Raw genomic sequence first — 25,049 nt, 5'->3', positions numbered from 1 at the left:
CCAAACACCAAGCAGCTCTTTGATTGTGCGCTGGCCGTGGGGGTCCGTGTGAGGGTACATACCGTATGGCGAGGTACTGGAGGAACGACACCGCCGCGGATCACATGACACGTCTGGTGCGGCCGCAGTTTTCCTTTTTCCCCCCCGGTCTCATGACTGTCGCTCATATAATTGGCCCTTTCCGAGAGCTTTCCGAGCAGCTCTCATCACAGATCAACCGAAGCCAAAGATTTCTGTTTGTGATTCATTTCATCGTCACTTCCTGTTTAATCGGCCTCGTGCATACAGAGCTTTGAACTGTGTGATTTTTGGATTTGTTTTGAATAGTTTGAATGTTTCTTATGAGCGGTCTACTCATGGAGCTGTCACGGTCCCCTTGTCGGTTCCTGAGGCAGTTAAATGCTGTAATTAGGCTTAAGCAAAGTGAAGAATGGGGGGGGGGGGGGGCTCTCAGCACTTTTAACATGTGCAAAACATAACAATGTCCGAATGTCTCTCATGAAATCCACAATTAGTGATTAATTAGTGATGATACAGACGAGAGTTTTTCAAAATTGCCACTTCTATAACTAAAGATTCGCTTCACTTTTGATCACTATGCCATAACACTGCCTGATATGAATTTTCTGACAGGCAAATAGAGGCCCCAAAGTGTTCGGCCATCCCAGAATGGACTTTCTATTTTTGCTCCCCAACCTTTGTTCAACCTCAGAGGGAAGAGATGAGCCCTGTCCCTCTAATTAGGAGTCTGCAGAGCCGGGGAATGAGGATGAGATGTGCTGGGCCAATAAACAGGCCCTTTCCCCCCCCTCACATCGTCTACGAAACGAGCCTTGATTAGTTTGTTTATTGAAAAGCTGGCGGAGGCGGCCACATCTCCGTCTGCCCCGGCCGCTGCGTCTCCCCGGGTCCCTCCCATATGGTTCATCTAGCTTGCAACGGTGTACAGTGAGATGCATAAACGGTGGGGGTTTAATGCTGCATCACGTTCGGGCTGCACAGCTCTGTCACGCTCACAAACACTGTTATTACGCGTGAAATATCGTCTCCCCTGACTGGCTCCTTTCTGCTCTAATGATGTCGCTGGGTTTTCTGGACTTGCCCGAGCTTCTTTTATTTTGAGGCCTCTCCACGCTAAATAACAGAGGAAGACCGGCGCTGAGCTCCCTGCAGTCGCCACACCTGGGCCTTGGCTTCCTTCCTGCCCTCCCCGGGAATTCTTCACTTTCACCACCTGCAGAGGGACAGCAGCGGGGGGGCGGGATGGGGGGGGGGGCGAGCCCATTGCACCTTTCCTCCCGCTTTGCTCTGCAACTTTATTCACCTTCCAGCAGCCTCGCTCCAGCGTGTCCGGGCCTGTGTGCGGGTGAAGCTCTCCTACTGTAACTGACGCGTGCACGTGAACAGACGCAACGCAAATGAGTTCCAAATTTATTAAACGGGCTGTGGCCAAGCTTTGGTCTGGAGCAGCGACGATTCCACCGCGAGGCTCACGAGAGTTCATTTTGGAAATGAGCCACGTCACTCTCTAAGCTCTCCACTAAGTGCAGGTTTAAATGTTGTGTTGCTAGTGTCCTCTGCTGGCTGAAAGTTTAGCAGGAAATAAGAGTTCAACCAACACTGGCCAACTCATAGGCAGCCAAGGTTCATCTAAACCACCACCCAAATCAGTCCAGACTAATGAGCTACTCTCATTTAGCATGTGACTCGCTGCTGTGTCCATTACCTGCGGTGCAGCTGGTTCCGATCACGTTGAACGTCGCCTCCAAGGCGTCGACAGATAATCAAGATTACAAAAATGTTTCCTTTTATTTACAGAAAACATTGAACAACGCTCAAGAGCTCAATATACAAATAAACTGTTCACGAGGAGCATGTTATAAACAGAGGCACGATGTTGGATACGAATGAGGTACAGATAATAGGTCACGAAAGTGGTAACGTAATAATAAATGCAAGTAAAAACATCACTGAGTTATTGTGGTGGTACTGGAAAAACGCACAAAATTCTAATCACAAACGTTCACAAAAAGCTGAAATGAAGGATCTTGTTGGTCATCGTTTGGTACACGAGGGCTCAAGCTCCTCCCAGAGCAGAGTTCAGCGCATGTCATTGACTGATGACTACATGAGTTTGTGAAACTCTATATTAGTTAGTTTTTCTATAGGGAGGGGGGGCATTTTTAGGCCTGTATTTGCTTTTCATCCAAACTTAATACACGACATGCAATAATTTACTGTTTGGTTCTGAGGTGCTGTCGGCAGAAACGGTACGTGTCCCCATAAAAAGACAAAACAAGGTGGGATTTGGCAGCCGTCAGTGGAACGGAGCTCTACTGACGTGATCGTAACCAGCTCTAATCAATTCAATATATATTAAAGGGTTTAATTAAAATATCTCTTTCTATGGCGTCTCTCTTTTCACCACACGCAGACACATATATGCACACTCTTTCACAGAAATGTTGCTAACAGCTTTATAAGTGGTCATATTCACAAATATCTTACGAAACAAAAAACATTTAACAGGTTCAGAGGTCACGTGACATTTAAAAAAAATAAAACTGACATTGCATAGACAGACTAAGGTGATGCTGCCTGAAATGCAATGAGCAGCACAAGGTGAGTTTTCATGATCCGCTATAAATGAATAGGAAAAGCAGCCTTTGTTGTAGTTACTTAAATATGTTGAGATAAAATATATATAACTGTATAAAACTGTGGAGAAGGATACATTTCTTATGGTGTTTCCTAAGTGACAAATTTACAAAAACCAGCGAAAAACCAGGGGATTTCTACACGTCCTGGTGCCAGTAAATGTTTTATACACAAGGTCCAGTTAAGAAGCAGGGTCGACGTCCATGCGGTCATCATCCATACTGTCCTTCCTCCAATCCAATCTCACTCAGAGTCCTTCTAGGGCAGCGGAGGCGTCCCTACTTACTCTTCTGGGAGCCGATCATCACCTTGGAGACAAAGTTGACGATGGCGCTGGCCGGCTGCTCGGGGTCGTGCTCGGCGAACACGTGGCATATGTTGTCGGTGGCGGTGCCGGTCTTCCTCGCCACGAAACCGAAGATCCTGGAAGGGGCGAAGCGGATCGTTTAATGGGTTCCTTAAATAATACAAGACGTTCATGGAACATATTAAGAAGTCACTCACTTTGCTGAAGGGCAGCCATCTTTTTTCCACCTATGTATAGTGAATTGAGGTCATTAGATGGTTTAATACCGATTTTCATTTTAATATTTACTAATTTGATTTCACAAATAACCAACACTGTAAGCCTTCTTATATCATATTAGTAGTACTCACTTCCTATCGTGAGGGTCCAATGCACAATATATGACTGTACTGACATTATAATGCCTCCTGAAGAACAGCCTAGAAGAAGATGAGACAGTTATGACGTGAACAGGGTGTCAGAGCGTATGTCTGACGGGGATATGCTGCATATGCAGGACCCACTTTCTCTGGTTGTCAGTAAGGGTGATGCCCTGGGACGAGACTTTGAAGTGGACCACGGTGGAAGTGGGCGGGGGGTCGGCGTTAAGGGTCATAGTGGTGGCCTTGTGCACCGCCTGGCTGCCTGTCAGCGACTCCATCTCCACGGAGCCCAGGTACCACACGTTACAGGCTGCAGGAGCACAGTTTACACACATTATACTTTGGCGCGCAGCCGCTGGAGCAAGCGGAGCTAATGACACATAATAACGGTCCGGAGGAGAAACAGCCTCTCGTGGATGCACTCGTTTCCAAAAGCATCCTATTTAAGGCAAGTGATGCCAGATAGCTGGATTACCTGCGCCCTGTTTTAGCAGCTCAGCAGCTGAGTTGGTGACGGACTGTGACGTATTCTCCACAACATCTTCAAGAGGATCTGGGAACAAGAAAAGCAAAACTGTCATGCACAATATCTGCTGAAAGCCATAATTGTAGACAGTGGCCAAAAATAATATTTATTTCTAATTCTGATCCTTATGTTATGTTATTGGACTGTATGAAGTGTGTGGCAGCTGTTTTTACCTTTGTCGGGTATAATAAGTTTACAGGGCAGAGCCAAGGGAGTGATTGAATGCTGGCAAACCAGTGCTGTCAAGCTTCCTGTAAAAGACACGTTGCAGATCAGACTGATTTGTTTACGTTTATATTAATTACACCTTTTTACGATTTTATTTGCCATCCGCGTATACACTGAACATTAAAATCCACCTTGCAAATCATCTGCAAGGTGAAACAGTGACTAGGTGTTTTCATGTCACAGACACCGGTGCAATCTGCCACGCACCAATAGAGGGCAGCATTGTGCACTATGACCTGATTCTTCATGATCCGCATGCAGGAGCTGTCGCTGTTGTGGGCAGACACTCACCAAAATAGGGCTCATTGGGGCAGCCCTTCAAGCGGACCCCTTTATGCGTGCACTCGATCAGGAAGTGGCGCACCAGCTCGTTGGCCAGGTCGCCTCCTGTCGTAAGCAGCCAAACAGGAGAGAAAATACAGGAAATACACATTAGACTCACCCTGAGCTAAACAGGCCTGCGCCTTTAAGAGTTATGAAAAATGTATTAAATCCCTACACTTAATCTCTAAAGGGGGTTTAATGGGATTATGATTCAGCAGACAGGAGAAGAAATTTTACACACAAAGGCCGGCTCCTTGAAGTGGGTTGGGTTTCACGCGTATAAGACGCGACAAAGAGGCGGCGCCGTGACGTCACCACAGGTGCCGGTGGACTACGGACGGGTGGGTGCAAACAAAAGGGCAGGTGTGAGTGGGGGATGAAATGAAAAGGTGGAACAGCGTGGTGGCGTGCTGGAGGACATAGGAGGCTAAAATATATTTAATAAATAGCTCAAGGTGTTAGAATTGGACAACAATCATCTCTCTGTCTGCCTTCGATTTGGCGCTGAATCACAGTCAGATGATACTTGGCCTCTGTGGGGCAGGGACCGTCCCAGGAGAAGGACCTGGGATTAAAGTATGATTATGGATCAGGCACACGCTTTGTTAAGGAGTGAAACATTAGTCATGCATCCCAGGCAGCGGGTGCATGACTGGCCTCAGCATTATGACACCCAGGAGAGGAACAGTGAGCGAGGCGTGTCTCATATTCCAGCAAAAAGGCGAGTACAGTGGCGGTAACTGTAGCTGGCTTTGTGTGGAATCATGCGACGGTTTGATTCCCATGAATACTGGATGACCAGTCCCACAGACCTTCACCGTGAAAACCCAGGGAGAGCGCTTTATTCTTCATTAGACGTTGTTTGAGTCATTCACCTTTCTTGGGCTGTTGGAGAACGGAGGGTGGGGGCGTGGCCACCTTCATCGCCAGACCATAGGCCCCTCTGAAAGAGTGGCTGTCCCTCACGATGAAGCAGCCGGGCTCCTTGTCCTTCAGGGCTGCGATGGCTGAGTGAAGAGTCACATACCTGTGAGGCTACTTTCCCCTTCTGCCCCGAACCCCTTTGTGTTGCATTCACAGGCATGCGGCTGCTGGAGGCCTACCTTGATCCCTGGAGATGTCTGGTTTGTACCAAAATTTGGACGTGTCCTGTACAAATTTTACAGTGACCTGCTTGGTGGCCAGTACGTCTGCAAAAGATAAAAAATAAATATATGTCATATGTTTATGATGAACACAAATATATCAAATAGTCTGTCGCAGCTTTGGCTCACCTGGCAGAGGGGAGGCTGTGCCCGGTGTCTGAGCTGACAGGTCCGGTAAGACGTTGGGGAAGGGAATGCTGAGCGAGCTGCCGCTGTGGGGGCTGGAGAAGCCGCTGAGGGCGGGGGAGGCCGTCCCCAGCGAGAGATCCCCGTCCGACGCCCGCTTCTTCTCGGGCAGCTGCGGCGGCTGCATTTGGGCCTGACTCTGCCCGTCCACGGGGGTCAAAGGGTCCTTCTCCGCGGCGCCGTTTCCCGGCGGAGCGGAGCTCGGGCAGTCTGTGCCGTAGCCGAAATGAGAGTCGTCGTGCTCCTCGAAGCTGCGAGCGGGGCTGCGGCTGAGGGCGTAGCGGGCCATGCGGCTCCGCTGGCTGCTTCGAGGGGAGCTGTGGGCGTTAGGGGCAGGGTGGATGTGAGGATGGTGCAGAGGCGGCGAGTGGTGGCCGTAGTCCAGGGACACGGGATGCTGCTGCGGATGTCTGGCCGAGGGGTAGCTGCTCAGCGAGGAGTTGCGGCTCAGGATGTGGTGCTCCGGCCACTGGTTCACGGAGCTGGGGGTGGAGGGAAAACACGAAAAACATGCAGTGAATGTTTATCTGGCGATAATGTAAAGCGCTGCCGCACGCCGGACGTCTACCCGTCAGCCCGCTGGAGACTTCCAACCGCCGAGGCCGAGTGTGTGGCACTTAGCATCCTGTGGCAGCTGATGGAAGGGTCTGGGAAGCTTCCAACTCCAACATGACTGATCATCTCGGAATATCCCTGGGGTTCTGGGAAAACAAAGGACATTCTCTTTGTTTTAACGTGATCAACATGAACAAAGCTGATTTAAATGCATGAATAGAACTATTCTATAAAGAATACCTAACTAAATTAATTGAAATTTTAATATGAGAAAAATCTTTAAGATCTTTGGTCGGTTTTTAATAGTGGACTTGAAATGAGAAGCTTTTCACATGGCCTCCAACGCCGCCATCACTCTGTATAACTCCTGCCACAACCCACCGAGTCAACAAATCATGCATGAGTGCAACTAGAAATTAAAAGACCTCTGAAATAACTCAGCAGCTGCATTTTAAGCAGCCCTAGTGTGGAGCCAGCGACTGTCCCGATCCCAAAAGCTCCCGTTTCACGTCAGACTTTACAGCCAGGTTTACTGCCTCACTCCTACTTTTATAGGAACGAGCAGCTCAAAGCTGAGAGTGTTACTGGTTCCTGCCGGTCCCTGTTCCTCCTCTGGTCTAAACAGAGACACTTTCATGGGGGGAGAAAAGTTTTTTTTTTTTGTTTTGTTGTGACATGCCTCCAGACCCACGGTAACCATGGAGACGTGGCAGGAATGAATGCGGTGGCGCTTGTCTGAATGGCGGAGGTAGTACGAGGCGCAGCAAGAGCACATATCAGCTCCCAGGCCCTGCGACCTTTGGACATACTGTACATCGCCATGGCAACGAGTCAATGAGCTCCTCGGGGAAACGAAAGTGAGAAGTCTTAAGGTGGGATCACCTATCTGCCTGTGGCGTGTGGCATCCTGTGCGACTGTAACATCAGGCTTTACACTTTGATTACCAGCATTCACTAAAGAATGATACAAAAAAAATGCAGCTGCTGCAACATACAGATGCACACATCTGCTCCCATCGCTGAGCCTGGGGATGCGTTTGGCCTCGGATAAATCGCCATGGAAAAACAAACAGAGGAGGATTCAGTTAAGAGCAACAATGTTACGTCTAAAAACGTTTCCTCCTCAAGCCGTGACCGAGCGGGAATTCCTCCGAAAAACCAAAGAAGTGCAGCAGTGGGTCAGGAATCTCCCTGCGTGAGGCTCCGTCTCCGTTTCTGGCCTCCGTCTCCAAACCGCTAAGATTCCTCAAGTAACAGCGTCGCCGTTATTAGGTGAAGCGAGGGGAGCTCCGATGAGGCAGCACACGTGGAAGAAGACTCTTGTAATTACCTCCCACTTACAAGCTGTGTGTCTTTTCATGCTCATTACGTGTAATTGCTTGTAAGGAAAAGCACAAGTGAAATAAAAGACGAAAAGGGGAAATAGGAGTGTCCGCACAGAGGACGCACAAAGGATGTTTTTGGTTCTTCACATCCGTTTACTCAGCTGCTTTATTGCCACACACACACACACACACACCAGCTAAAATAAACCTATTCTATTTTATAGTTGGACCTCACCATGGTTGCTTCTGTAGCCGTCGTAGGACTGGATGCTAGGAGATGGTATCTGCATGAGATGAGTCACTTCCGCCATATTTTTCACTAAAAAAAAAACAACGGGAAATACGGACAGGCAGATTTAATTACACTTTAATTACAACAAACAAAGCAAATGAAACCAAAACAAAGAAACGGCTCGGATGGTACAAACAGATAAGGGCCTCACCGTAAGGTGTGGGTGGAGAGATGGGGAAGGCAGGAGTGGGTGGAGTCATGTCACTCCTGGCTTCGAGCCCACCGTCCCCGTCCAAGCTCTGGGGCCTGTACTCGGCACTGTCGCTCCGGTATAACGTGGGATGCTGCAGCAGACAACACACGCGTGCAGGGTGATTATTGGACTCAGAGCTCAGAGTCAGAGTCAGAGTCGCTAGGCTGCGCTCACCTGAGGCCGCTGCAGGCAGTGGCCGTACGTCCGCTTGGCCCTGAAGTCCTCCGTCCCGCCCCACGCTGAGCCGCAGAAGGCCGGGGCGTCCATGACATCGCACCCCGGTCGACTCGGGCTCCGCGCGACCCCCACGCGCCCCTCGCCGGCCTGGACGGCTGGGTACACACAGGTAGACAACGGCAGGCGAGGGGTGAGCGTTACCAATTAACAGGCTTCAGTGACTTCAGGGGCGGAAAGGTGAACAGTGATTAACCGAGTTAGACCTTTGTTTTGAATGAAAACAAAATGATTCAGCGCTTGTTCAGCACTGTGTGTTCTTTTCTGCCTGTCGGCTTTAGGGTTAGACAACACGGATGAAAAATTATCTCACAAAACCAGAAATAGGGCATCAAATCCTTTCATATACTCTATATATGATATCGGCATGTGATGACCTACAGTTCTGTTATCATGCAAGAGATTAGAAAGGCAGAGGGTCTGGCTGGACAGCTGGAAAGTGTGGATTATGAGTGTGTGCGTGTGTGTGTGTGTGTGTGTGTGTGTGTGTGTGTGTGTGTGTGTGTGTGTGTGTGTGTTGGGGGGGGTCAGTGTTGTGACAGCTCTGAAGAGTGTTTCCACTCGGCACCAGGGTGATAATTTGAGCCCTCCCAGCGAGCTTCGTCCTCTGAGCCCTGAAGAATGCTAATGGGCCAAAGGTGCTAATGGCTAATGTCTGGGATCATTACTCTCTTTGTCTGAGGGGGAAGTTTGGATGACAGACGGTGTCACACACACACACACACACACACACACACACACACACACACACACACACACACACACACACACACACACACACACACACACACACACACACACACACACACACACAGACAGACAAAAACCCGACAGACACAAACAGATGTGACGCCGGCAGGAGTATTTGTGTCTTGTGCAAAATAGTTTGTCTCAAATAATAACACAAAAATTAACTGAGTGAAAGACTAACTTGAACAATGTTAAAACGTTAGAGAGGTCTGGATTCATGGATACAGGATGCCAACAGAAACCAACAGCGCAAGTAAATAAGTGTAGAGTTAGTTAACAGCCTGAGTCTGACTTTGTTCATTGACTGAAGTTGGACTCTTTCTCGGAATGGGCCTCCTGCGCCGCTGATCTGTACAGACAGGTATGCCTTTGGAATCGAAATGGAAAAAGCGTCGCCTCTGGGCTCGCTTGTTCCTCTTTTGGAAATTCCTCAGGCCTCCCTGTCTTGTGCCCCGTTGTAACCACAAGTACATGCTGGATTGTGATTCACGCTTTGCTGGAAAGCGGAGGGAGAGCTTTCCGCTCTTCTGCTGCTTCACTAGGTTCCAGCTAAGTTATTATGAGTTAGAATCACTGCTCTGGAGCCAAGAGTGCTGCACTTAATAACACAAAGTTGGGCTTAAAAGTACTAATATTCCTACTAGTAGAAAAATATCACCAATCTTAAAGCAGAAAAAAAAGACAGTTTACTGCTACATATCAGATTAGAAGTCGAAGAGAAAAGACTGGACAGATGGATGTAATGAGAAGATGTAAGATGTAATGAGAAGATGAAATGCTTCAAAGTTGCATGAGACAGAATTATCTATTAAACACGACTGGCAACCAGTCAGTGATGAGACGAGAAAAACAAGTAAATGTTTCACAAACTGTCTGCAGGACTTTTATTTTGTAAATCCCTGGATGCCTGTAATCAAGCGGAATGACAGCGGCTGCTCTCTGCGCCGTAGATCCTGCGCTGAGATAGTTCTACCGACAAGTCCGAACAGCCCTGGCGCTTCGGAACGTGGAAACATCTGAAAACCTGGCAACCACCCCGCTATTTCTGCCACTAAAGCACGCCGGCCGCGTTAAACCGTGCAGTGGAGGAGACGAGAGGCTGATGCTGTTCCAGGACGTATTATTTTTTTAATCACCTGCATTCGCCTGTAAAAGGTGCTTTGTTACGCATCTGAGTAAACACCTTCTCTGCTTTCATAATGACTGTCGCATTCTAGGCCAAGCGTACAGACCACACCACCACACCACCACCACCACCACCACACCCAGTCTGTCTGACTATCTTACCTGGCTGCTGTGTGTTTTTCAGGCTCGCCGTGTTATTACCGTCGAACCGGAGGCCGACGCCGTTCGAGAATTTGCCGCCGGAGCCGTTGACGCGGGCGGCGCCACCGCCGCCGCCGTTCTTCTTAACGGAGCCGCTGCGGCCCGGCACCGGCACGAACGTGGGGTCCAGGTCCATGATCAGCTGGTTGAGCTGGTCGATGGAGTTGTCGATGTCCTTCGTTAGCGACTTGAACTCCTCGTCCCTCCTGTTGCTGTTGTCGCTGTTCGTCGCGGCCGGCTCCGCGTGGGACTCCGCGCCTTTCGCCGCGTCCGCCGCTGTCGAGCTCTGCAGCTCGGCGGGCAACCCTGCTTTGGGCGAACGGCCCACCTGCTTGTTCCCTGGGTACCCCTCTGCGTCGCTCGCGTCCTCCGGCATGTAGACGAACTGCTGAGCTGCCACCATCTGCTGATGGCGGACCCAGGACTGCGTGGAATAGCTTCCCTGTCTGTAGACGTTGTGCTTGGGAATGGGGGCGCTGCTGGGAGCGGAGGAGGCCACGGAGATGCTCCTGGAGGTCAGGCCCATGCCTCTGGCGTCGGAGAAGGCGCGGTCATACTCCTCCATGGGAGGGGACGCCGGATGGTGAAGGTGGTGCTGGCCTTGCTGCTCCTCTCCTCCGGGACTCCCGAAGCCGTCGGACAGCAGGGAGTTCTGGCTGCTCTTGTGGCAGGACGACGACAAGGTCCCCAGGCTGTCGACACTGTGCAGATCGTGACTCGCGATCACCTCGTCGTCCAGGATGTCCGTCTCCCTCTCTCTCGGACGGGGGTCCCCGTTGATGTGCACTTGAGCTGGGACTATCTGCTGGATGCCCTCTCTGCGGCCTGGGTCCTCCATTTCCTCCAGCGACGGCTCCTCGAGTCCAAAGCCACTCAGGAGGCGCTTCAGCTGGACCTTCTCCTGTTGGCTGGGGCCCTGCTGGGTTGCCTTGCCAACGGCGGTGGCGGTGGCGGTGGCGGTGGCGGCGGTGGGCGTGGGCCGGTCCGCCCACAGCGACGTGCTGGACAGGCCGGAGTCGCTGCTGACAGAGAGCGCGTGGTCGCTGTGGTCGGGGCTGGAGGTGGTGGTCCGGGCCCCTCGGCCCAGCGTGGCCTCCGCGGCGCCGGGGCTCCTCTTGCTCGCCGCTTTGTCCTGGCTTAGGCCTTGAGGGCGCGGCGCTGCAAAACAGAAGAGATGCAGCGCTTCATACGGTCAGCTGGTACGGGCACACGTACACACACACACACACACACACACACAAACACACGCACACACACGCACACACACACACACGGACGGCGAGGACGCACACGGGAACAAGACCACAGACAAAGGAGGGCTCTGTTTACATGCACAGTCATGTCATCCCAGCGACTCCATCAGTCGCGATCTGGAAAATTACAAAGGACGACATTCCATTCGACATTCCAGGCAACACAGAGCATCACACCACAAACAACTAGGACAAACAACTCTGATATTCCAGAGCTTAATTCAAATCAACCTCCCTCTCTCTCTCTCTTCCACCAGGTGAACAGCTACAGCATATTCTAAAAGGTATATTAGACGTGCTAAGTCATCTGTGCACCACTACAAGGCTCAGACAGCTGACCTCTGCATTCCTCACCGTGCTGTGATTAAACCACTCTCCTCCCTCCTGTCTGCCCCTTGACCCCCAGCATATGTCCAAACAACCTCCATAATCCTCGGGCGTGAAAAAAAAAAAAAATCACAGTGGCCATTTTTTTCAATGCGAGGCCAGGTCGAATCCACCACGGCACACACAATTAAAAGAAATCAAGCTCAGCCCTGCTGCACTTACGCAAAATGAGGCTTGGAGACGAATTCCAAGTGGATGTGATCAGCGTTGCCAAGTAAGTAAAACTGCTGTTTCAATGTCACTCTCCCTCTGCTCCAACAAAGGCGAGCTGGAACCTGAACCCTACACTTCTCTCCCAATGTGCTGGCTTAAGTACTTTCCTTTAAGTAAAGCCATGACCAGAGGTTCTGAATACCAGTCACGCATGATAAAAGCTCCCCCTCCTCCACCTCGTCTCAGAAACGCCGTATGTATGTACGGCTCCCGCTTCCGGCCTTGACCCGACTCAGCTCAGACCTCCGTGCTGCGAGTTCCCTGACAAATCCCTCCCGTAACATTCCTCCTGGCGAGGTTCAGGCAGGTTTAGCAGCAGATGTCCCCCCCCCCATCCCTCAACACTGGCCATCTTTCTCTTCTCCAGACACCCCCGTCGTGGCCCTGCCTCTTTTCTTTGCCCTCCCCTCATGACCACCCATCGGGTAGGCCTAAAAGCAGAGCCTTACCTTCGACGCCTCCGTCAGGTGAGCACACGAGACAACCCCCGTCTCCACTGAGACTAAATCTGAGGAGAAGAGGCCACGCGGAAGAAGAACAGCCGGCATCGCCTTGAACAGCAGATAATGATCCGGGTCAAATCGAGAGAGTTCGGATAAGTTGGTGCGGCTTTCTTCCTCTGCTAAAGAAGGTGAGAGTGTTTGCACTCCACAAAAGTGAGGGGGGGGGGGGGGGGGGGGGCTTGAGATCTCCAAATATGGACAGAGGAATGTAAACAAGTGGGGCGGGGTTTAAGGTTGAGGGCGGGCTGGAGGGAAGCAGTAACCCGACCTCTTGCCCCACACTGGGGGACTACCCCACTGGGGAGAGAAAGGGGGAAGAAGGGGGGGCGGCTGGCGAGGGAGGGGGGCCCCAGAGATCAGAGAATGAAAACAACATTCCTGCAGCCCCAGACCTTTTTTCGCTCTGTAAAAAGACACTTTTAATTAAAGGAATCCTTGCCTTCTACTCAGTGCCCTGGGCAATTTTCACGAGAAACGCAGCAGCCAAGTTGTTTTTCTCTCGCAACCGCGTGTCATGAAGTTACACGCCCGCCGTCCCCGTGCTGCAGCAGCGTGAAACACATGCGCCGCGAACTCGCTCGCGGGGTTCGACCGACTGCTTCGATCGAGCCGGGGGGGCCCGCGGTGACCCGGCCCCTCCCCATTCCTCCTCAGTCACTGCGCACCTTTCAAATTCCGGCGCTGCGAGTCGTGAGCTAATTGATCATCATCGCTCACATTTTCTTCCACTCAAGCTTCTGCGTGTTCCTCTGATGTACTGACAAAAGCCCTCTGGGAAATGTCTCCATTCATCACATGTGCAATTAGCACAGGACGGGATGCATTTAGGGACGCGCACTATGCGGGGAAAACACCACTGAAGAATACTTTGATTGTAGGTAATGTAAGCACAAAGCAGATGTTTTACTGGAAAGGTCATATTTTTTGAATCAGAGACTTATTTTTACTAATAATTGTACTATAACTGATGCAATTCTATAGGAGCTTTGAACAACAACAACAACCTCAACACCATTTTATGGTCTGTCATTGCACTACTGTGAGTCGAGGAGATTCAGGATCTTCACAGGCGGAAATGTGCTGCAGCAGTGGACAACATACCAAAACCTTAGCAGTACAGTGGCAAACGGGTTTTTTTGCCCTTCCTCTGACTGACAGGCTCTCACAGAGAAATTAGGCCGGCCAGACGACTGGTGGTAAGGAGATGCAGAATTCCACTGAAGCTCCCAGTCTTGCTTCTAAGACGTAGTGTTTACACGAGAAAAGGAGGCCGTAAATATCCCACATGAATGAATGAATGCTGTGGAATAGGAGCCACAGATGAAACGCCTCCTTTGCTCATATCTTTGCTGCGCTTTGATTGCTTTTTAAACATGAGTGGTGCACGTAAAAAATAAATCCAAACGGACATTTTGGGGGTATTTAATTTGAAAATTTAAAAGAAAAAAAAAAGGCAGCTCGTTTTCGTCAGGCTGCCTATAAAAGCGCTTGACGAATACTGGGAAAGGGTGGATCTGTATTTTAATGCCCACGACCACGTCGCTCTATTCTGGGAGGTTGTTGTGAGTTCTGTGGCCCGAGTGGAGACTGACGACCGCAGCTCGGAACGGGACGCCCCGACACGGAGGCTCTGAGTGCGAGTCTATGTGTGTGTGTGTGTGTGTGTGCAGGCTGCAGCGAGAGTGTGTGGGATGGTTCAACTGCGCCTTTTCATTTGATGAAACAACAAAATAGAAACGCTCCTGAGAACCCACTGCTCTTCCTCTGAACCCAGCATTCCCTGCGCTCCTCCTCGTCCTCCACGGAAGCAACAGCGCTCGTCACACTACTGCAGCCTGCCTGGACGCATTTTAAACCCTATGCATGAGCAACGGCTCCTGCTAGCAACGGCTGCAACCAAGCAAACCGAGCTCGTGGTGACTGAGTGTGCATGTTAATGCAATCATACTGCAGTCACTCGAAAACATGTCACGCTGAGTTAGTTTCCAGAGGGGAAAAAAAAGTGTGTCTGTGTGTGTGTGTGTGTGTGTGTGTGTGTGTGTGTGTGTGTGTGTGTGTGTGTGTGTGTTTAAAAGGCCACACTGAAAGCTGGGGAAGCAATACTGAGGGGAAAAAAAACAGGGCGAGTGCACGTCTACTTCCCCATTCACAAAGCAGCTACTGGAATTCTCGCGTGTGATTCATTATTCAGACTTATCACCGACTGATGTGAGTCATGCAATGCCGAGCAATGCAGCAGCAGCAGCAACGGTACCTTCGGCGTCACAGAGGTTCTGGTAGGAGTCCCAGCGTGTCAGAGGATCCGCTGTGTTGTAGTCCACAATCACGTCTGCTCCATTTTGCCACCTGTCGGCACCTGGACCCAAAGAGAGCAGTGTTTTTAGTGAAACACATGGACAGAGGAGAAGAACTTAGATAATAATTAGATATTCCTTACATTAAACACACAAATATAATTTTTTGTGTCTGGATTTAGGGCTAGACACATAAACACATGCACACATACAGGCTCATGCAGTTTCGCTCCTGTGGAGCTCTGGAGCAGCACATGCTGTGTGTCTTTACTCCTCTGTCAGCACACACTTCACACTACATTTCCCCTCTGCAGCATTCCACATCCCTTCTCACCGGGGGGCAGAGGGGGAGAAAAAGAGCTCAAGAAGTGGCAAAACGACAGAAAGGCAGCTCTCTGTCACAAATATGGAAGACGCCGAAGATTTGGGACTCTACCTGGGATCTTCTCTGGTCCCTCTGAGAACACCAACTCCACTTTACCGTAATCTGGAAATCTAGAATCTGGAAGATGTACACGAGACATGGGATTATTACCAGTGCATCCATATAATAAAAGGAGATGAATGAGCGCTCTCAGTCCAGAGCACAGATTATTGGTGTCTAACTGTGCAGTGAGTCCAGACTGAGCCCTGCAGATGGTGCGTGGAGAGACCAGCAGCCATAAACCATTGGCCTGTTGAGACCTGCTCCTGTGGTTTTTCCTCAGGTCTACCTTTGTTGGCGATCTCCATGTCCTCCTTTTCAAACATGAGGTTGTAGCCCTGCACGGCTCCCGTGTGGAACTGCAGGCGGAAGATGACCTCACGCTCTGAACTCGGGTCACTTTTGTGATAGCATTTAATCTACAGAGGGATAAAAAAAAAGACATTAAGATATTATAAGTGGAATGAGCACAGACGCAGGGACACGATATCTGAAGGCCGTCCGGTTTGTGCTCCTACCATGATGTCCCCTTTTAGAAGCTGGGCAGGCTCCAGGCTGATGCAGACACGGTTTCTGTGGCCTGGACCAATATGACTGTAACAACAACAGCAGAGGCCGAGTTTGGAAGCAATCACGGACATTTACCAAAAACAGTAACGCAGAATTTAAATCAGCATTAAACCGAGTTAAACAGAACTTAGCTTTGAAACAGTCGAAAGGTCTTTGAAGACAACAATAATTCTAAATGACTGCGCCACATGTGTCAGCTACTTACTAGACGCCAGATGAATACACCGCCTGCATGCCCTGGTAAACTTTGATGTACGGCCGGCACACTAGGAAATAAAAACAGGAGTGAATATCAAAAATAAGCAAGCTGAGCTGCCTGGCAAAATATAACGGTGTTTTGCCCGCAGGACAGTGCGATAAGCGGTTGCTGTGAGAACGGGATTTCAGCTCTGTGACGTAGCGAAAACCACTGTTGTTTTAAGGGAAATGAGTAAAAACAGCAATTTAGATGCAACCGTGTGTGAATTCCCATGGTTTCCACTGGGAACCCGTAAAGATGCTCCTTTCCTCAGCTCTATTTACGTTAGCGCCTCTCTCTCTTGTGCATGTTGTGTATTGGAAGAGAAGGACCCAAGTAAGTGAGTCTTCGTTGTGTTTACTCTGCCGCCTCTCATGTGGTTTCTCTTTCTTTCTCTCTCTCTTAAACTTCTGTGGTGGCATCGGCTGTGTTTCCATTGCGAACTGCAGCTGTGCGTAGCTGTAAACAATAGGAGTTTAACCTCCGTTGGCGTCGAAGGTCGGTATCCCGTGAACGATGATGCAGTGCAGGAACACGGGGGACGCGTTGATCTTCATGGATCCACTCAGGAGGCTGTTGAGGATCCAGACGTACCTGGAATTAAAGGGTCGGGGTCAAAGGTCAACAGAAGCCAAAACATCCCCTCTGATGCACCCTAGTGATGTTTGTTGGTTCTCCAGTCTTCTCTGCCTGATAAGCACCTTTCAAACAACCAGATCCCTGAGAGATCTGAGGGCACAGGAGCGTGATCCTGGCTCGGTCCACATTTAACCCTCAACTCAACTCACGCAGACGTTCTGGTTCCTTTTTGATTTAAAAACACAACCTATTTCGCCTCGGCTCACATTGTGGGAGTCGATGATTCACAGTGACACACTGGCATCTGCATTCTCCTTACAACGGTCAACAATAACCAGGCCCTTCAGGGAAAACAGCGGCGAGACACACGGGGCTCTGTGTTGAATCAAGCGAGTCTGGGACGCGAATGTGTTCGGATGCAGACGCGGGTCAACAGAGAAACCAGCCAAACAACAAGCTTATGCTTCGGGCGTTACCGTTTCTGCGAGGGTGTCATCAGCGCTGAGACCTTATCATCGTAGTATTTCCTCATGGCGAAGCGGTCCAACGCCTGATCAGCACTTTCAGAGAGACAGAGAGACACATTAAACACTTAAGGTAATTATGAGTAGAGAGAGATTACACTCTGCTGCTGTATAATTGAGTGGCGTTAACCCCAGCTTCAATTAGGACAACACACACACACACACACACACACACACACACACACACACACACACACACACACACACACAATGCATAATGGGGAGGAGTGAAAGTAACCGGAGGGACAGAGGATTCCAGCAGAGAGGAAGAGAATGCCAGCCTTAAGTAAACACAGAGGGGGAGAGGAGGACCGAGTGTGTGCACAACTCGTCCATTCAGAAAGACCTAAAACCAACAGGCTCAGGAGCCTTTTCTCTGCGGCTCTGTTTCGACCCCCCCTCCCCTGAATCTCTCCCATTGTCAATGAGCCTCATTGTCTATCTATCTCCACCTCTGCCCTTCTGCAGGGCCAGTGTCTGCAGTGAAGTGCATCCACAATAATTGCATAACACCCGGCTGCTTCTCCAGAACTGCGGCGGTGTATAGTCGTAAACAAAACGGCGTCAACCTCCAGCCATGGAGACGCTCGGCATCCCGTGAGTGACGTGTCCCTTGACTCAGAGGCTCCGCGATCCCCGATCGCGTTTGGCTCACGATGGCTTGAAATTCGCGATGAATAGATTTCGTGAAATCGACACCGTGGCCAGGAGCTATTACAGTAACCGACATGTTTCCACGTTGATTCATGCAACTCAATACACCGTGATTCACGGCTTAAACTGTGCGGTTTTCCCTCCGAATCCGTAGGAGTTGGCTTCTCTTTGACTCACTTTGCTGAACCACCTTGACCCCAGGTTTAAGGAGGGAAATAAATCAGCCGCGGTCGAGCGGCGACGGCGACTTGTGGTTTGCAAAGGGAGTCTTCGTGAGTGGGCGCGCATGCTGTGACGAAGGCCCATCGCCAGCGCACACATGCTGTTAAAGACGTGACACACGGTGGTGGTTACCTGGCGGACACGTCAGTGAAATGCACGAACGAGGAAATGACGACGCCGATTCGACCCTTGCCGCCCTGAGGGAACAAACACAACCATGATTCACACGGTTTCAACTTAAAAGCCCATTCTTTAAACAGACTGGTACAATCAACTGTGGATGCCCACCTTGCAGTGTATGACCACCACGTGTAGCGGGTCAGCGTTGAGCCAGCTCTCCATGGCCTTGCAGATGGTGCAGATCTTATCCAGAGGTGGAGCGTGCAGATCCGGCCAACCTGTATCTAGAGTCTGAAAAACACCATCATGTGTTAGATTAGATTGTCCATATACCAATAAATGTAATAAATAGCAGCTAGCTGAACACAAACCTACCTTGGGGTTCATTCTCGTAAGCTCATGTCTTCTCTCTGACAAGTTGATTATCTACAAAGAAGAAAGAAGCCACAACAAAGTCCAATCAATAGTTGAACTCAACCAAGCTCTAAGATCAATACTGCATCACCACCAACATCAGCGCTCACCAGGTAATTGTCCGCATGCTTGGATTTGAGCATCCGTGTGACGTCCTTCAGGTTGTGCGAGTAGACCTCCTCTGAGCAACCCCGGGGGAAGGACACGGAGATGATGCGTTCCGTGACGTACGTGAGGTCCAGTTCATATCCCTCCTCCATCCTTAAACCTCGGAACACTGTTCAAAACCCTGAAGGCAGGAAACAAGGGGTGATCTTTTGATTACCTCGCTCCATTGCTACGTTAGGCAGATGACATTACTCAGGTCAATATTTGACGGTCAAAGTCCTCAGCTCGAGTCGATGTGTCCACCTTTTCCACAGATATCGCCAGAGAGTGACCTCAGGTCCCAGACCGAATGACAGCGAGTTTCTCGTTCGTGCCGAGTTTCACAATTGCTGCGCAGTGCAATAAAGACTCGCACGCAACGCGTGAGCGACACTTATCTGAGACAGTGCAGCGGTGTCAAAGATCGGACAAAGGAGGAAAACCTTTCAAAGAATTCCGGTTGGAGCCAGTCGCTGCAAATCCCTGAGCGGCTGCGCGTCCCTGTGACCTCATGGCTGTGAACTTCCTGCAGCGGTGGTTTGGAGGGAGCCCGTCTCCCGCCTCTGCCACCGCTCCACACCCACGGACTCCACGTCCTCATCTAGTCGCCACTGCGTGCTCTGTGCCGCTCATTAATGAAGTCAGTGCCAAATGTCTATTCCTCGTATTGTGTTGCCGATTTGATTTTATCATTTTATCAACTGTAGGCTTCTGGGTGTTGATCCGTCAAAACGAGCCACGTAATGGGTTCATTCACATCTGAAAACGTGGCCCCTCTAATATTAACCCACAGCTACAGAAACAGCCTCATTGTTCCTCCACATCTGGGGGTACTTTAAAATCTTGATGTGTTAGTTTCATTAAGTTTGGATTGGTCCAAGCCTTTTTTCCCCTTAACTCTTGGCTTGTACTAAAGGTGCTATTTAGACTAGATTGTTTGCATGTGGGATGAAATAATAAAGTTTCAGATGAATTGTGATTTGACATTAGTTATTTATCTACCATCACCCGTCTGGACTGACAGCCTGATTAAATGATTCACAGTCAAGAACGTGTGCGTAAGGTCTGCAGCGGCGCCGGGAGCCATGGACCAGGGACAGTGCAGCCACAGCTTAAACCGACCGGCAGAGCGTAATGAAAGGGGCCGTGTGTATGAAGAGGTCATCACTCGGGGAAAGGGGTTGGGTGTTGCGACTGTGTGTGTTGGTGGAGGGCGGGGGGTCAACAGGGATTGATGGTTCTACTGGGGAGGGGGGGGGGTTATATCCCCTGAGATTCTAAAGAAAAACTGTTGACTAATGGAAAATTAATGAACAGGTCGACCAGCACTTAGGCCGTGTGTGTCTGCAGGGCAGGGTCACGGCATTAAAGCTTGGAAATGTTTGGAAAGTGTCAGTGTTTAACCTGAGATGGGAAGGATACTGACCTGCACTTCATGTCTTTGTGAAATGACTGTCACTAAATCAGTTAGGAGGAAGAATAAATGTAGACGCTTTCATTTCAGAAAACCACCTTCCTGCCACAATTCATCAAACGACTGGAAAATCTTGTATAAGGCGTACAAATTTATCACCTACAAGATGGTTGGGAGGCGTGTAGAAATTAATATTTGCCTCATTAGAGTTACTTGCAGCCACAAATCAGATATGTATAACAAAGGCCCACCAGAATACTGCATTCCTACATATACAGTAAGACATACAGCAGCTGGTTAGCTTAGCACAAACACTGGAAACAGCTCACCAATTAAAAGGCTGTGTGTGTGTGTTACTTTGACACAAAAACAAAAAAGTATATAAACAAACCATTATGGTTTTATGGGGGGGGGGGGGTGTTATGTGTGGGTCTTTCTCTGAACCGGAGGCAGTAAACTTGTTTTGCCGAGGAGTAGCTCGGCACACCCACTGTCTGCGACACCAAGTGTTGTTTCACACGTCTATTCCTGGACGTTCGAATGCAGAGGCTCCCCGGTTTGGGTAGAACTCAGTTCAGCTAGTATCCCAAATGCCTGATAGAGGTTAAGGTGAACCCGAATCATTCATGTGCATCAACCAGCATCCTTTTACTGCTTCAGACCTCTCACTTCTCCCATTCAAGTCGTCACTCAAGCCGACACCAGTGACTTGCCCCTGCACGCACTAAGGATAATTGGTCTTTAATTTGCACCGACTGCTTTTGTTCCTGGTTCGAGGCACAACATTAGCTCACAAAGGCTGAATAAGCATTGCCAAGGAGCTCAAACTCCCGAGCCCACCCATGGCACTGGGAGAGCAAAGCGGGCTGCAGGAGGAGGGTAGGCCTGGATGTCAGGTCTACGGCGAACAAGCTGGAACAGGTTTCCTAGGGTCAGGATGTTGGGGGATTAGGGTGTGTCTGGTTCCCCCACTCCAGTCTCGCTCTGCAGGTAAGAGCTTGACTGGGCTGCGTGGGTGCCGTCAGCCAAGTTCGCACACGAACGGCCATCGCTCGGGACCGGCTCCAAATTCTTTTCCTTTTAGTCAGGACGCTGGAAATAAATTAATCACGCGTTCCGCCCACGAGGCCGACGCGCGGAGAAGCCTGAGCGCGAGGCCGCACCGAGGCCCCGCTTCTGTCGCCGGAGCCGCGCCCTTCACCTGACCTGGAATCTCCCATTTTGTACGAGCAGGTGAAGCGCGAGATGAAAGGAGGCGGCGGCGCGCACGAGAATCCGAGCTGAAGAGAGGGGTCCGTTCAGCGCTGCCAAACCATGTGAACGGTGACCTCACACTTGTTTTCACTGTGGTGACAGTTGGCAAAAACTCTGCATAGTTGTCTGTCACAAATAATAAGGCTCGGGCCCCGAGTGGAAGCAGAGCAACCGAAGCCATTTAATTCTCCACAGCCATCTGGGAAAACACACTATTCTCATAATAGGTTCAATTTTTAATATTTACTTAAACATTATTAAATTTGTTCTATTTGTTGTAAAAAAAATATACGGCAATGACTAAGACTTAGAAAATAAGAGGCCTAAAATTATTTAATCCAAATAAATGGTCCCAAATGTTTTTAAGTCAGTTTAAAAAAAAAACTTGCAAGATGCACAAACATTAAGGCTGCACACATCTGAAAGCAATCAGGAGCATCGCCCTCCCCCATCCACACAAAATACCCAAAACGCAACAGCATCTACTGGCTCGGCCGTCTGGTTTATGATTGACACGTGGTGGCAAAAGCCGCCACTATAAGACAACTTATACTTAGTCAAAAATACAAATTAGGTGCATTGAAATGTATCTGCAGCTGGAGTAAAAATACCCTGTGTTTGCAAACAGCACCGAGCTTCCTGTTGCTCAACAGCTCAGTGTGGGATGATGAAGCTCATCCAACCCAGCAAGTAGCAACTGGCACCTATGGAAACACGTACAGTGCAAAACGGCCTCTTTGGGGGACGCTGGACAGATTAATGGCGTCATAAGCGGTTTGTCTGCAAACCTGAGTAACACCTTACGTGCAGTAAATGCTTCAGGAAGTCTGGCTGCTTGGGGTTTTTTCTCTCCGTTACCGCGATTCTATCAGCGTAGCTGCACCAAGTGACGCTGCTGAGGCTTCGTGTCCACCGTGACATAACAGTCTGGTCCAAAGGGGCCACAGCTCGTTCTGGGCCTTCACAGTCTGTGTTTAGGCCGCGGCTTTAACACCTACTCACTTCTTAGGAAGTGAAATAAACAAAACCATGAGAGCTGGTGAAACCAAGCCACGCGGCGGGTAACGGTATATTTAGCAAGTTTATTTTATGTCCCGGGAATGTTAGCGTGGATTTGTGCCACATTTTCGCAAGATATTTTGAAGGGAATAAAAATGACAGCCTTGGCCCCATAAGGAAATCTGTGCACCCTTAAGGCTTGTGAAGTGCTCCCTAATTACTGTTTTCTGTCCTAAGGTCATAGTGGAATGCATTATGTTCCCACTCCAACTATTTTTTTTCCATTTCCCCTTTTTCTTCTCTTCCCCTTGTCCCTTAATTGCTTTCATTTTCCCTCCGTCTCCAGGTTCCTTCTCTCTTTTAATGGCTTACACATGTCAGCCAAGTGGCCGTGGCACCGCTGTGACAAAGTGAGCTTCTCCGTCCCAGGCACATCCCTCCGTTGTGTGTGTGTGTGGGGGGGGGCATTGTTCTGCTTACAGTACACAAGCCCGGCCCTCGGCCGACCCACCTGTCTAAATCACACTATCAGGATCCCCATTCATCTGTCGCGCCGCCAGCTCTTTCAGCCGCCGCCTGTTATCAGCCAGGAAAAAGCGGAAACTTCAGATTTACGACGCCCATTTCTTTCACCTTGAGGGACAGATATTACTCATGCAGCTCTGACCTCCGAGCTGCCGACAAAAACCTATAATTGCCCGTTCACAAAAAAACGTTTCTCCTGTCTCACGCGGTCTGTAATTAAAGCCAATCTTGAAACAGTTTAGCCTGCAAAGCGTTTGCGCCGGCCTGCGCGGCTTACGTTGTGTTGTGGAAAAGTGCACAGCAGGGTGCAAACGCAGGTGAAATCATGTCTGATCTCCGCAAGGGAGGGACTGATGTTCAGGTATACGGGCCTGAAGCTCTGTGATGTAAGGACGCTTGTACATGTCATCAACAATGGCTGCCTGAGAAGCACAGCCCCGAGGCCACAAATACCACACAGCAGCTGTAGCTCAGAGAAAAAGTTGTGCGTCGATGTGTGTGTCTGCATCACTTATCCATCAGCCGACGCGTCCAAACAGTAAACAAAAGACAAAGCAGACGCTTTATACACAACTGGGTGCAGGTCTTCCACAAGAATGGCCCCATATGTTTCACATTATAAAAGGTCCCTATACAACGTAGCCCACAATAGGAACCCCAAATTATAGCCACTGCGAAACACAATTCATGGAGGAAGACGTTTAAAGTTGAAAACGTGTCACTTCACAGGGTTTCATTATAAAGCGTCACGGTTGACCTTGAATGATTCTCTTCCTCTGCCTTGAGAATTTTCTAAGAGCTGCCTCACACACATGCACATCAAGGCACAGTAAATACACACAATATGAAAAGTCAGTGACGGCACTGTGTGTGGAAGCCTAATCCGGCCTTTGAGGACACTTTCAAACCTCCCTGCCAGTGACTGGCCATGGAAAAGCGGTGCCTTACCTTTTCAAACTAAAAGCCCGCACTCGGATTCTTCCTCCCAGGTTCTCCTTTGTGCGTCCGAGCTGCTGAGAGAGACAGAGTGGGGCAAAGTCCCGAATCAAAGAGCCCTCAGTCCGTCACACAGGCTCAGAGCTGAGTGAGAGGCTCATTTTTCCTCCGCTGGAATTTGCTCTCCGCTGGATCAGAGGCGCGCTTCCGTGGGCTCCGCTTCCCCGGGTCCGGACCCGGTGCCCTCCGCCCTTTTCTGGGGCAAAACGCAAACTTCTCGCTCGGTCCCTGACGCGCCGCTGCTGCCGCTGCCGCGTCTCAGACCCCCAGCATACGCCTCCTCCGGTGCAGGCTGAAGTCCTGGCGTGGGACGGTCCTCCCACCGCGCTGCCACGGCTGTCTCGCTTGTTCCCTCCCCTTTCCACGCGGCCTCCCCCGTCTGCGGCCTCCCACCTCTGCTCCACGCCGAACTTCCTCCAGCGCCCATCGATCCTTCAATCAAAGCCTGCACACGTTATCAGCGTTGGATAGTCATAAAACGTTTGCTCCTGTAAGGTGTTAGTTAGGAATTTCCAAACGTTTGTAAGTTCTCATTAAATGCTATTTATTGCTATGATATTTATTTAAATAGTTTCATACGTTTGATGGCAGAGATTTCTTAAGTATTTTATGGGTTTTTGCTACTTTTACTACAGAAGTAAATACTGTGTTTTACTCCATTGCACGTGTAGCTTTAAATTATGTCGCGAAAAATTACAAAACATTTATTTCACTATTTCACTTTGGAAAGTTTGCAGAACAAAACGTTATGGAACGTAATTGTTGTATTTGTTACAACACATTCAAATTGAAGAACCTATTTCTGTTTGTAGGCAGATCCTTCAACGGCTCTTTAGGTAAATTTAACCTTTGAACTTTGACAGACTTTTTACTGTTTAAAGCTATTTGACTTTTCACTGTTCCTTTTC

The 25,049-nt window shown here is 49.7% G+C and overlaps 1 protein-coding gene across 1 annotated transcript; it reads right to left on the bottom strand.

Moving 5' to 3' along the window:
* Positions 1–1,784: 1,784 nt before the first annotated feature.
* LOC114844595 (tensin-3-like) lies at positions 1,785–24,547 on the bottom strand. The gene is made up of 27 exons (XM_029132077.3): positions 24,094–24,547; positions 18,917–19,095; positions 18,768–18,818; positions 18,561–18,683; positions 18,405–18,469; positions 17,349–17,432; positions 16,775–16,887; positions 16,261–16,321; positions 16,004–16,079; positions 15,775–15,904; positions 15,498–15,563; positions 15,022–15,123; positions 10,373–11,569; positions 8,276–8,433; positions 8,060–8,192; positions 7,852–7,935; positions 6,305–6,437; positions 5,680–6,218; positions 5,509–5,595; positions 5,281–5,412; positions 4,373–4,468; positions 4,027–4,104; positions 3,803–3,880; positions 3,469–3,637; positions 3,316–3,384; positions 3,163–3,192; positions 1,785–3,081 (listed from the first exon to the last, which is right to left on the bottom strand). Exons 2-27 carry the CDS (start codon positions 19,064–19,066, stop codon positions 2,937–2,939), a joined length of 4,149 nt encoding a protein of 1,382 aa, XP_028987910.1. The 5' UTR covers positions 19,067–19,095; positions 24,094–24,547; the 3' UTR covers positions 1,785–2,936.
* Positions 24,548–25,049: the final 502 nt, after the last annotated feature.

The sequence above is a fragment of the Betta splendens genome, chromosome 17, assembly GCF_900634795.4.
Source record: "Betta splendens chromosome 17, fBetSpl5.4, whole genome shotgun sequence".
Lineage (NCBI taxonomy): Eukaryota > Metazoa > Chordata > Actinopteri > Anabantiformes > Osphronemidae > Betta > Betta splendens.
This window is presented reverse-complemented; position numbering and strand designations above follow the sequence as displayed.

Bases quoted from the DNA above. Each gene is read 5' to 3' on its own strand.
- LOC114844595 (XM_029132077.3), bottom strand. From the start codon at position 19,066: ATGGAGGAGGGATATGAACTGGACCTCACGTACGTCACGGAACGCATC. The intron at 5,413-5,508 runs GTAGGCCTCCAG...CTCTTCACTCAG, and splicing joins AGACATCTCCAGGGATCAAG to CCATCGCAGCCCTGAAGGAC. The intron at 3,638-3,802 runs GTAATCCAGCTA...GTGCTCCTGCAG, and splicing joins GCTGCTAAAACAGGGCGCAG to CCTGTAACGTGTGGTACCTG.